Source organism: Rutidosis leptorrhynchoides, chromosome 1, assembly GCF_046630445.1.
Source record: "Rutidosis leptorrhynchoides isolate AG116_Rl617_1_P2 chromosome 1, CSIRO_AGI_Rlap_v1, whole genome shotgun sequence".
NCBI classification, from domain to species: Eukaryota; Viridiplantae; Streptophyta; class Magnoliopsida; order Asterales; family Asteraceae; genus Rutidosis; species Rutidosis leptorrhynchoides.
Window position 1 is genome coordinate 706,833,048 of NC_092333.1, and position 14,773 is coordinate 706,847,820.

At 32.0% G+C, this 14,773-nt stretch overlaps 1 protein-coding gene across 1 annotated transcript in view; it reads left to right on the forward strand.

Annotated features, from left to right (window-relative positions):
* LOC139853725 (GDSL esterase/lipase At4g26790-like) overlaps positions 1-11,440 on the forward strand; it is a 48,908-nt gene extending 37,468 nt beyond the window's left edge. The window contains exons 4-5 of the mRNA XM_071843091.1: positions 6,616-7,111; positions 11,244-11,440. Of these exons, the coding sequence (XP_071699192.1) occupies positions 6,616-7,111; positions 11,244-11,440 (693 nt within the window). The remainder of the gene's footprint in view (positions 1-6,615; positions 7,112-11,243) is intronic.
* The last annotated feature ends 3,333 nt before the right edge of the window (positions 11,441-14,773 follow it).

The window sequence follows — 14,773 nt, forward strand, 5'->3', positions numbered from 1 at the left end:
AGATAAAATTCATTCATATGGTGAACACCTGGTAACCGATATTAACAAGATGCATATAAGAATATTCCCTATCATTCCGGGAAATCCTTCGGACATGATAAAAACGAATTCGAAGTACTAAAGCATCCGGTACTTTGGATGGGGTTCGTTAGGCCCAATAGATCTATCTTTAGAATTCGCGTCAATTAGTAGATCGGTTTACTAATTCTTAGGTTACCAAGCAAAAGGGGCATATTCGGCTTCGATCATTCACCCATATAATGTAGTTTCAATTACTTGTGTCTATTTCGTAAAACATTTATAAAACTGCATATATTCTCATCCCAAAATATTAGATTTTAAAAGTGGGACTATAACTCACTTTCACAGATTTTTACTTCGCCGGGAAGTAAGACTTGGCCACTGGTCGATTCACGACCTATAACAAATATGTACATATATATCAAAGTATGTTCAAAATATATTTACAACATTTTTAATACATTTTAATGTTTTAAGTTTATTAAGTCAGCTGTCCTCGTTAGTAACCTACAACTAGTTGTCCACAATTAGATGTACAGAAATAAATCGATATATATTATCTTGAATCAATCCACGACCCAGTGCATACACGTCTCAGGCTAGATCACAACTCAAAGTATATATATTTTTGGAATCAACCTCAACCCTGTATAGCTAACTCCAACATTACTGCATATAGAGTGTCTATGGTTGTTCCAAATAATATATATAGATGGGTCGATATGATATGTCAAAACATTTGCATACGTGTCTATGGTATCCCAAAATTACATAATATATTAAAATACATGTATAATACAATATAAGTTAGCTATGATATGATTAATATAAATTTGTTACCAATTTTCACGTAGCTACAACAAGCAAAAATATCCAATCTTGTTTTACCCATAACTTCTTCGTTTTAAATCTGTTTTGAGTGTTTCAAGTTGCTATGGTTTCATATTGAACTTAAGTTTATGAATCTAAACATAAAAAGTATAAGTTTATAGTCGGAAATACAGGTTACAAGTCGTTTTTGTAAAGGTAGTCATTTCAGTCGAAAGAATGACGTCTAGATGACCATTTTGGAAAACATACTTTCACTTTGAGTTTAACCATGATTTTTGGATATAGTTTCATGTTCATAAGAAAAATCATTTTCCCAGAAGAACAACTTTTAAATCAAAGTTTATGATAGTTTTTAATTAACAAACCCAAAACAGCCCGCGATGTTATTACGACGGCGTATATCCGGTTTTACGGTGTTTTTCGTGTTTTTCGGTTTTAAATCATTAAGTTAGCATATCATATAGATATAGAACATGTGTTTAGTTGATTTTAAAAGACAATTTAGAAGGATTAACTTTTGTTTGCGAACAAGTTTAGTATTAACTAAACTATGTTCTAGTGATTACATGTTCAAATCTTCGAATAAGATAGTTTTATATGTATAAATTGAATGATGTTATGAACATTATTACTACCTCAATTTTAGTAGGTAAACCTACTGGAAGTGACAAGAAATGATCTAGCTTCAATGGATCTTGGATAGCTTGAAAGTTCTTGAAGTAGAATCATGACACAAAAACAAGTTCAAGTAAGATTATCACTCGAATTAAGATAGTTATAGTTATAGGAATTGAATCAAAGTTTGTATATGAGTATTACCTTGATTTAGAATGATATCTTACTATAAACAACAAGGATTTCTTGAGGTTGGATGATCACTTTACAAGATTGGAAGTGAGCTAGTAAACTTGGAAGTATTCTTGATTTTATGAAACTAGAACTTGTAGAATTTATGAAGAACATTTAGAACTTGAAGATAGAACTTGAGAGAGATCAATTAGATGAATAAAATTGAAGAATGAAAGTGTTTTTAGGTGTTTTTGGTCGTTGGTATATGGATTAGATACAAAGGATGTGTAATTTTGTTTACATGTAAATAAGTCATTAATGATTACTAATATTTTTGTAATTTTATGAGATATTTCATGCTAGTTGCCAAATGATGGTTCCCACATGTGTTAGGTGACTCACATGGGCTGCTAAGAGATGATCATTGGAGTGTATATACCAATAGTACATACATCTAAAAGCTGTGTATTGTACGAGTACGAATACGGGTGCATACGAGTAGAATTGTTGATGAAACTGAACGAGGATGTAATTGTAAGCATTTTTGTTAAGTAGAAGTATTTTGATATGTGTATTGAAGTCTTTCAAAAGTGTATAAATACATATTAAAACACTACATGTATATACATTTTAACTGAGTCGTTAAGTCATCGTTAGTCGTTACATGTAAGTGTTGTTTTGAAACCTTTAGGTTAACGATCATGTTAAATGTTGTTAACCCATTGTTTATTATATCTAAAGAGATGTTAAATTATTAAATTATCATGATATTATGATGTATTAATATATCTTAATATGATATATATACAATTAAATGTCGTTACAACGATAATCTTTACATATATGCCTCGTTTCGAAATCATTAAGTTAGTAGTCTTGTTTTACATATGTAGTTCATTGTTAACATACTTAATGATATACTTAATTATCATTTTATCATGTTAAACATAGTGTATCAATATCTTAATATGATTCTTATGTAATTAGTAAGACGTTGATATAACGATAATCGTTATATATATCGTTTTCGAGTTTCTTAATTCAATAGGCTCATTTTTATGTATATAACTCATTGTTAAAATACCTAATGAGATACATACTTATCATAATATCATGTTAACTATATATATATATATATATATATATCCATATATATGTCATCATATAGTTTTTACAAGTGTTAACGTTCGTGAATCACCGGTCAACTTGGGTGGTCAATTGTCTACATGAAACCTATTTCAATTAATCAAGTCTTAACAAGTTTGATTGCTTAACATGTTGGAAACACTTAATCATGTAAACATCAATTTTATTTAATATACATAAACATGGAAAAGTTCGGGTCATTACATATTGCAAATGAGAAACAAGCACGTTATCATTACCAACCTCAATACCTTTAAAGAGACCCTTGTCTAAAGCAGCCTTGGTCAAAATATTCAACCCCTCGGCTGTGAGAATGAATAAAAAAGGTGATAACGGGTCGCCCTGTCTAACCCCTCTTTCAAGCCTAAACTCTAAAGTAGGTGAACCGTTTACTAGAACCGATATCGAAGCGGACTTTAAACAAGCAAGAATCCATGATCTCCATCTAATCCCGAACCCCATGCTTTTCATCACATCCATTAGAAAATTCCAATTAAGACTATCAAATGCCTTCTCAAAATCCGCCTTAAGTATGAAACCCCTCTTATTGTTCATTTTTAAGTACTCAATGGTTTCGTTGACAATTAGGGCACCGGCAAGTATGTAACGCCCCTTTAAAAAGGCGCTTTGTTCGGGACCAATGAGACTGGGTAGTACTTTCCTGAGCCGGTTTGATAATAATTTGGACAGTATTTTATAGTAACTGCCTATTAGGCTAATGGGCCGGTAGTCGTTTAGATTCAAGGGGTCATTTTTCTTCGAGATAAGAGTGACAAAAGACGCGTTACAACCCCTCGAGATCTCACCATTCTCCCAAAACTAAGACACTGCTTCCACGAGATCACCTTTAATTTCTTCCCAATACTTCTTAAAAAAACGCATATTAAAACCATCGGGCCCCGGTGCTTCGGAACTTCCACAATCAAATAGTGCTTCACGGATCTCATTTTCTAAAAAGTTGCATTCGAGACGATCAACTTGTTCCACCGAAACTGTCGGATAGTGCAAGTCTACAAGCGAGGGCCTGAGCAAGTCAGGTTCCTGAAAAAGTGAGCTGAAGTGATTTAAGGCTGCCTCTTTGATTGCTTGCGGGTTATCGTACCATACCCCATTTAAAGGTAGACCATGAATGTTGCACCTGCTGTTTTTGTGTCGAATTAGGGAATGAAAAAAATCTCGTGTTTTCGTCACCATCGACTACCTACCGAAGTCTGGATTTTTGCTTCAACATACTAACTTTCAATTTTTCTTTTTTGAGCCATTTTTTACGTGTTTCTTTCCATAGTTCTGCTTTCGACTGATCAAGAAGATTAGCCTCTGCTTTTAGTTCCAAAGAATGAGCCTGAGATTTAAGCGTGTCGATTTCCCCATCTAATTGACCAAAATTAGATTTACTCCATTCTTTTAACGCTTTTTTGACACCTTTCAGTTTGAACAAAAACCTACGGTCCAGTCTGTTACCTGATACAGAAGTGCTAGCCCACGAGTCAATGATGATCCTATCAATACCATCAACGTCTAACCACGCATCAAAGAATCTAAAAGACTTTGGACCATAATTTCTTTCCTCATCTTTAAGCACTATAGGACAATGGTCTGACTTAGATCTCTCCAAGGCTATAGCGAACAAGTTATCCCAAACAGTTAGTGCTTTTTCACAAACCAAGAAATGATCCAATTTACTAAACTTTATCCCGTCATCGCTAACCCGAGTAAACATTCTTCCCCTAAGTGGAATATAAATTAAACCGTTTGAGTTTATGAAGTTGTTAAATCTCCTTGCACGATATTCTATGAAATCACAATTTAATCTTTCACCTTGTTCTCGCACTTCATTGAAATCACCCCCATGTTCCAGATTTCGTCATCCTTTCCGGCCATCAAATTTGATAATGAATCCCATAAGATTTCTTTTTTGTGATCATCGTGTGGTCCGTATATGTTAATCACATTGAGGGTATACCCATTCCCTTTCCGAAAACCCCTTATACCCACCACCCTATCGAACATAAGAACATCAGAGGCCTCAAATACATTTTTATCCCATATTAGGAGTAGACCCCCAGATTTGCCTACCATCTCCTGTTGAAGAAAATCACACTCAGTCGATCCCCATAGGTTGTGAATCCATTGAAGATCAACCAAATGTTTTTTGTTTCTTGAAGTGCCAAAAAGGAGGGATTCTCAGCCCTAATTAGTTTCTTAACATCCCCGAACTTACATTCCTTACCCAACCCGAAACCTCTCAAATTATAACTTAAAAACTTCATTATAAAACAAACAGATACCGAAGGGAAGAAAAAAATTGAGCTTACAAAGGCTGAGATGCTTTCTTCTGCCATTTCAATCCAAGTTTGCACCCAAATTCATATACACCATCGGTGTTGATTGAGTTATAGGAGGAAGAAGCAACTTCGTTAGCAGCAGCATCACTCCTCAAACTAGAACCCGGCTTGCAAACTGAGTCTACCCGTGTTTCTTTGCCAGTCTGTGCTGCACATGAGGTGCATCTTGATCTCAAAATTTTATTATCCTCAAATCCTTTTCGAGCTGCATTCTTCAAATTCATCATTCTTGAAGAAGTCTTCCATCTCCTTATACTGGACCAACAGCAATCTTTTCTGTCTCTGCCTAAAGCTTTACAAAACGATTTCTCTTTCCTTGAATCCCTTGTGTCCCTAATCCCCTCACGCTTACTCCTAATTGAATGAATAGAATCAGAAATTGCTCGATTGCCTTTGGATCCGTGTTGTCGGTTGGGCGATGCCGTATGAATTGTCTCGTTTGACTTCTCCTGATCTAATTTTATCTCTGATCCGTTCTGGGTATGCCCATTAGAATGGGCTTCCTCATTCTTATTAGGTGGGTTAGGTGAAGTTGGCCCACATGTTTGATTTGGCCCATTGCTCATCGAAGGCCCAATAACAGATCCATCTTTTGCTATATTTTCCTTCGTAGGGCAATGTACCGTATCTTGAATATTAACAGCCGTTTCATCGATTACTGTTTTATCGTGTACTGAGTTGGTGCACTTCTCCACAACACTCTCATCATTATGACCTCGTGAATGATTCACAGTTACCACTCCCTGACTCCTCATCTTCTGCCATCATCTTTGCCTGGACATGGACATCGTCACCGGAATTATGAACAAAATTGTCTTCGCCGGCATCACCAACATCTCCTTCAGATTCGTCTTCTTCGATATTGTCACGTGCACGTTGTTCAGACATGATATCTTCATCATCCGAGAACCCGAATATATCATCAACAAACTCATCATCTTCCCCATCTTCCCCATTATCTTCAACAATTTTGGTAGGACTGGACAGGCCTGGAGTTCGATTTCTAATATCCATCTTATTTTCAAAAGAAAACTCGAAAACTTTATTCATATCCTCCTTGACACTTACGTAAACCAGGTTGGCATCATCTAGCAATTTTACAAAACCTTAATATTTAACAGTTCTACATCTAGCATGTACAAGAACACGCCCAGATACTAGTGACTGATTAAAGGTATTGATTGAACAATTATCTAATTTTAAAATTCTGCCCCACCATATCATATTTTAACATTAGTTTCCATTTCCATTTTCATTTGTCAATTGTCCAATAGATATAAGTACGAAAAATTTATTTTTAGAAAGGAATAGTTAAGAAACATTAATACTTTAAATAAGGACACAAGGCACATATGGTATTTTCTTAATACCAAATAATACTCCGTATATATTTTTAAGCATATTAATTATGTCATAATGAAATAATTAAATATTACTTATTTCAAACATTACATTCATATTGTATATTTGTTTTATTATGCAGTCAGTAATACCCCTTTGGAAAGAAGTGGAGTACTATAAGGAATACCAAAAGAAACTAAGAGCACATTTAGGTGACCAAAAAGCCAACACAATTTTATCAGAAGCAGTCTACCTTATAAGTATGGGTACAAATGATTTCCTTGAAAACTATTATACACTTCCAAACAGAAGAAACCAATACAATGTCACACAATATCAACATTTTTTACTCAAAATAGCCGACTCGTTTGTCAAACAACTCTATAGCCTCGGCCCAAGAAAAGTTTCGCTCGGTGGGCTTCCTCCAATGGGTTGTTTGCCGTTGGAACGAACCACAAGTTTTATGACCGGGAATGGGAATAAATGTAATGCCGACTATAATAAGGTGGCGTTAACGTTTAATGGGAAGTTGAGTGGTTTGGTAAAGCGGTTGAATGTTGCACTTTCGGGGAGCAAAATTGTCTTCTCTAATCCGTACATGATTTTTCAGCAGATTATTCGTAAACCGTCAGCTTATGGTAATGTCACTCACGCTTATTTAAATTCCACATTACAATTTACAATCTACATTTATTCGAAAAAAATAACGTCCACTTATAAAGAATCTCTTTTATCTATTAAAAGAGAAGCATAATCTTTCTTCCTACAAAATAGGACCTCTTTTATGACCCTAGGATCAATTACACTATTAAATCTTAACCATTCAATTCACACATTCGCTAACAAAAAAAAGTGATTAGCTAATCAAAACTTGAAATGCCTTAAATACCCTTTAAAAGTTAAAATAATTGCTGGAATAAACAATTAAAACACACCGTACACAATCAAAATAGGGGCTCACAAAAGATGATCAGTTTTCACGTTCACAAAGAAACCCTAGGCTTCTTCCCCAAAATGAAGGACAAAATCTTATGAAAATAAGATGGGTTTCGCCCAAAATTTGGAGATAAGCAAGTTGAAAATTTGTTCAAAGATTTCCGTCAATTGATTGTCTCATCTAATCACATATAAACAATAATCGATCGTATATGAACGTTTATCACTTTTTTGCTCTGAAATATGTTCAAGGATTTCGCAGAAATCATTTTTGTTTGTGGCTTCCGTCATAAAATCAATCATTATCATGAATCAACTGAATACGTACGTTAACTGTTGTTTTCATATATTCCTTCTGTGTTTTATCTATTCCTTATGATGTTGATTTTCGTTAAAGTTGAATGGTTGTTAATACATAGATATAAATTATAAAAGTTCTTTTACCTCTTTTGTCTAATTAATTGTGTTTGAAGATTGAAATTTTTAATATTTTTTCATCGGGTCTGATTAGGAAAATGGATGTATGAAATTTAGATGATTCTTTTTCTCATGCATATAAACCATTTGATGAAATGCTTGCATAACACAAATTAAGTTAATATTGTGTTTCGATATTGTACACATCTAAGAACCAAAGAGTTGAACCAAGAGAATGTTAGACAAGTGATTCTTGCCCGTCCTGTTATTGGTATAGCCTTCCCTTTACAAACCATAAATCAATTAATGATTTATCAATCACGCCCAAAATCTATTTCAACTATACCACCAATTTGGATCAATTCTGGCAACTAAATTGCTAAATGGAAGGGGTTTTCTTTTAATATCATAACTGCAATATTGCAACATGTATGCAGGTTTCAACCTAAATTGTTACTTTCCTTGAAAAATGGATGTTTAGTAATCAAATCTCCTTAATACTGATTTGAATTGATAACCTTTATTAACTCTTATTCAATTTTTATTTTAGCGTTGATTAGCTTAAAGTTGTGTTAACCTTTTCAAATGGAAATGGAAAGTATGATTTTGTAAATGTTGATCGAGTGATATGTTAAGTTTGTAAACACGATACTTGCACTATATTCGATGAATGTTTTTACACTATTTGAAAATTGTTTAAGTGGTCGATTAATAATTAAATCGTATATTGTATCATATTGTTGCGAAAATACAGCGAAAATCATGTTATCTCTTACGAAGAAATAGTGCGGACAACCGAGTGGTTAACGATGGAAGCCGCTAATTGAAGATGTATTTCTCAATCCCTATTATTGACAACATCAGACAATGAATGATGCTAATATACTATCTGAAAATTATACGTTCATTGTCTCATTTGAAATATGTACTTATCTCATTCTTTTAAATGATTAATACTCTTATCAATTGTTAACATTTGCTATCTGTTTTTTAACTTTTGTTTTAGGTGTTGCCGAATCTGTAAACCGCTGATTAGCTTGGGTTACACTATTCAAATGGAAGGTATTATTTTGTATACGTTGATCGAGTGACATGTTAATTTTGTAGACATGATATTCACAGTATATTGGTTGAATGTTGTACATATGGTTATTATCATGATGTGGTTTTGTATATATTTGGAAGGTGAATACATTTTGATACTTGAAATGTGAGTATAAGCAATCTAGATCGAGTTTATAAAACACCATATTTCTGTAAGATAATGGTCACTTTATGTGACTATTATTGGTGGTGTTGAGGGTTTTAGTAAGAGTATGTGATCAGTAGCTTAGACTTTTAAGATTTATTTCATGGTTTGGCATACAAAAGATGGGAAATAAGAGGCATGGTAATAGCCTAATAGAATACTGTAAAATCTAATTATTATTATTATTTTTTTACTTTTTGTGATCATGATAAAGATAGCTGATTGGTTGTGTTATGCAATTTATGACACTAAATTACGAGTCTCTTTTGTCATTCGAGCTTTACTTATATGTACGTTGTGTTATGTCTTGGAAAGTTACAGGAAGCATATGCTTTTTGGAGTTTACATGATGTTTATGATGGGCAGTAGCCAATAAGGTTGAGTTTTTTGGACTCTTGAATGATGAAAGTATCCTTTCGCAACCAACCAAGCTCTACTTGACCTGTTTTCCTTCCGCATCTTTCTTTATTTCGAAGACCCATTTCAGACCGATTGCTTTCTGACCCATTTCAGAACGATTGCTTTCTGACTTATTGCTTTCAGACCCGTTATCTAACTTGTGACCCATTTTTTTATGAGTCTTTGCACTGATTTGTGGTTATTTAACTCACAAGTCACAAGGATATAATTTTTCGCTATTTTTAGTGTCTAATCAATGGGTTTTGTTTATTGTGTTGATTTTGATAATGGGTGAGATATTTATTTTTTTGCTTAACATTTTGCACCTTTTTTGATCTTAGAAATTAGATTGTTATTGAAGTTACTGACCAACTTTACGTAAGTGTATTAATACGATTCACGATTAGGCGCTACCTTATGAAGTCAAATTGTATTATATTGCTTTAGTGTCATGAAATTATTACTTCTGATTTGTGGGTCACAGATCTTGCTCATATATTCGAAATTGGAATGAAAAACGTAACACCTATTGCAACTCACATGTTAGTGGACTCTTCTTTAGTTGATATTTCTAGTGATGATTAGTTTGAATAGGACTACAACTATACAATCAATTTTGTCAGTTTCCCATTTCCTATATAAGAATATAGTCTTTGAAATTGAATGGTAAGAATGGTTCCTAACTTGGAACAATAAGATTTCATTTGATTTACTAAACAACTCTAATGTACCATGATGATATTTTTGTATTCACCACGGGACATCGTTGGAGCCATGAGATAAAAACATTGTCAAATTTTGATTTGATTAATATTTCAGGTTATTTCATGTTGAGCCTATTACTATTCATATTTCATATAATATATAATAATCAATCCTTGAAGTTCCAATTTAAACATTACTGTAACAAAATTCACTAAAAGATCCCGTTAATTCGCGGGTCTTTAACTAGTTTCTATTGTAAAAGAAATCATTAAATTCCACATTAAAATCTACATTTATATTATTTATTATTCGGGAAAAGGGATCTGACATTTTTATTTATACCTTCAAATTAATTTTAAACAAATAAAGTTTATAAATTCTAAGAAGCCAATACAATTTGACTCGTTCAATTCAGAATCAGTCAATTCTGGATAGGTTAATATCTTGAAATCAAAATATTTTGATTGCATATTCAAAAAGCTTATATAAAATCCTATTAATAAAAATTTCCTTTTGTAGACCATTATTAGTTATTAACACAATTTTATAAAACTCTAAAGATGTAGATGGATTATCCTGAGTCATTCCGATTGAAAATGTTGTATTTTATTCAATTTTTTTTAAGTATACAAATTTTAGTACAGGACCTGAACTCATTGGTATGTGTTTGGTGCATAAATGCATTGGTGGGGTAGGAGACTGCTAGTTGTGTATGTGACACGTCATTTATGATTAAATTCTACTAATAAATACTCCATAATGTATTGGACAAAAAATCATACATGTGATATCATATAATCATATCGTATGGAGGTGCATTCAATATTGTTGGTGACAAATCTATTCCGTTATATCGTGTTAAGTTAATTTATAAAACATTAAATTGACAAAACCTTGCAGTGAGAAGTTTCCAAAGTAACATCTATAACTATCTTCTCAATATGCCTTACCTTGTACTGTAAAAATAATAAAATGAAGTATAGTTTCATTTAGTATTTTATACTCAGTATTAAAGATGTATAAAATTGTAACAAAGATAGTGATTTTTGTTGATAATTGTGTAGGGTTCGAGACCGCAGTTGTGGCTTGTTGTTCAACAGGATTATTCGAGATCGGATATATGTGTGATCAATATAATCCGTTCACATGCTCTGATGCCGGTAGATACGTATTCTGGGATTCTTTTCATCCTACTGAAAAGACCAATCGTATAATCTCTGAGCATCTGTTCAAAATCGTTCTCTCAAAACTATTGTCATAATTTTGAATATATCAACTTTATATGGAATATAAAGTTATAAGATATAGATACATTGTGTGTTATATTATCTATTACTATTATTATTTTATTAATATTATGATTATGATTATGATAAGCCATGCATGTAATCTCTATTTTATATCATATACATGATGTATATGATAGTAGTATACAATAGAGATTGTGTGTGGTTGATTATGAGTGTTAGGTATTTACTTCCTTTGAATAATTGGATCACTTCTATTTGGACTTGATGTGGCCTAATTGGTGTGGCCTAATTGCTATGACCCATACATAGTTATTTGCACTTTTGCAGTTTCGTCTTTTCTGCAAAAACATATCTATATTTTATATAATAAAATAACTACCCTGTAATTCAATAATAATATAAATATAAATAAATAATAAATATAAATATAAATATAAATATAATAAAAAACAGAGTATTATTAAAGACTGTATATTAATCTATAATTAATACCAGCATCAATATTAAATTTGTAAAAAGTGATACAAATTATTGGTACAATAGTGTAATAGAACTAGAAAATGAGCCCGCGCGATGCTGCGGGGCCTTTGGGTTGCGTATTCATAGTTAACGGAGTGTGTTATAGGTGTGTGTATGTGTATTGAATATAGTCCGAGATATTGAGCGTTTTTTTTTGAAGTGTCCGTTTCGCGTATAGTTAGTCCCGTTGTGTTCGTAAGTTTTTTTGAGTTAAACGGTGGGTTCGGAAAAATTTAACTCGCACCGAGCGAAAAGATAGGACCCGCTAAAAAAATGGGTGGAGTTAGTTTTTATTTTATTTTAATAAGATTGTATATTTACACTTTTTACCCCCAAAGAAATGTTAATTTGAGGGGTCGTTGTGTAAATTGAGGCAAAGATGAGGGGCCGAATGCAGTGTGAACGCAAACACAAAACTACAACTCAAATGTATTGAAATTACAAAAATTGTAGTGGCTATTAGTATATAGGGGTAATTGAATAGTAAATGAAAACACAACACCCAATCTCTCGAATGCGAGATATAGAGATGTGAGGTGTAGATAATCCTTCCTTTACCTTAAAATAGAAAAGAGGTTGTCTATCCACCCACGTGTGAAAAAAGAGTTCTCCACTCAAGAAAGAAAAAAAATCATCAATCTCTCTACTCGAGAGCAGAGATATTGTTTCCAAAAAGATCTCCAGCTTATAAGATATTAAAAATTTATGTATTTCTTTTTGTGAAAAAAATATAATAACATTATAATCGATCCGAAGATCAACAAGTGCAATCGATACAATAGATTCAAAACGAGTCGTAGTCAAACAAAACGATCCTAAACAAAAACGATCTCACCAACATAGTGAGAACCCATTTAATTTTAGGAAGTAAAACATGCCTACAACTATAACTGTAACGACCCGGATTTTTCCGCTAATATATAGAAGATTAATATTTACATAATTAATGTTTCCAACATGTTAAGCGATCAAACTCATTAAGATTTGGTTATTTGAAATGAATTTTATACAAATGTTTGGCCACCCAGTTTGTCTGACGATTCACGAACGTCATAACTCGAAATAATTATATAATGATGTATATATGGATATATATATATACTTATGATTTGATAAAATGATATTTAAGTATCTCATTACATATAATAACAATTGGTTATATACATAAAATGAGATTACTAACTTAAAGACTTCAAGATTATATACATGTATATATATATATATATAACGATTAACGTTGTAATAACTTCTAAATTAAAATATATGTATATGTATTGTATTAATATGTATTAATACACTTTTGAAGGACTTAAACATATATACTAACATACTTATACTCAACAAAGATAGCTATACTCATAATCTCATTCAATTCCATCAAGAATTCTATTCGTATTCATTCGGTATTTATACCCGTATCATACCCAGCTTTCATACTTAAATACTATGAGTATATACCAATATGAAATACCAATTATAGCCTCCTTAGCAGCCCTATGAGTCACAAGACAAGTGAAAGGACCCGTTCATATACATTATAAACGATTCACAATAGTTGATTACATTGCGAGGTATTTGACCTCTATATGATACATTTTACAAACATTGCATTCATTTTTAAAAGACAATCTTTCTTTACATCGAAAATTGACAGGCATGCATACCATTTCATAATATCCACTATCCAACTATAAATTGATTTAATAATAATCTTTGATGAACTCAATGACTCGAATGCAACGTTCTTCGAAATATGCTATGAAAGACTCCAAGTAATATCTTTAAAATGAGCAAATGCACAGCGGAATATTTCTTTAACACCTGAGAATAAACATGCTTTAAAGTGTCAACCAAAAGGTTGGTGAGTTCATTAGTTTATCATAATCATTTATTTCCATCATTTTAATAGACCACAAGAATTTCATTTCCAGTTCTCATAAATATACGTCCCATGCATATAGACAAAAATAATCATTCATATGGTGAACACCTGGTAACCGACATTAACTAGATACATATAAGAATATCCCCTATCATTCCGGGATCCTCCTTCGGACATGATATAAATTTTGAAGTACTAAAGCATCCGGTACTTTGGATGGGGTTTGTTAGACCCAATAGATCTATCTTTAGGATTCGCGTCAATTAGGGTGTCTGTTCCCTAATTCTTAGATTACCAGACTTTAATAAAAAGGGGCATATTCGATTTCGATAATTCAACCATAGAATGTAGTTTCAATTACTTGTGTCTATTTTATCAAACATTTATAAAAGCGCATGTATTCTCAGTCCCAAAAATATAAAGGGTAAAAAAGCAAATGAAACTCACCATACTGTATTTCGTAGTAAAAATACATATAACATCATTGAACAAGTGCATGGTTGGCCTCGGATTCACGAACCTAAATTAATTATATATATTTATGTGTTTGTCAATATTTGTCTAACAAATTAGGTCAAGTCATAGTGTACCACAATCCTAATGCTCGAGACTAATATGCAAAAGTCAACAAAAGTAAATTTGACTCAAAATAATTTCCAAAAATTTATACATGATTAATATATAGTTTAAATATCGTTGTTTTATATTTTTAAATATTTTTAAAATTATTTATTAGAGTAAATAATATAATTTATTTATTAATAAATAAAATTTTATATAAAATTTATATAATAAAATATACTTTTATATATATTAAGTAATAAAATTTATAGGGTTCATTTAATATCATAAAGATAATATGATAGGTATTATTAAAGTAAGTTATTACACGTAGTAAAATATGTTTGTATCACATATTTATTTGATAAAATAATATCTATAA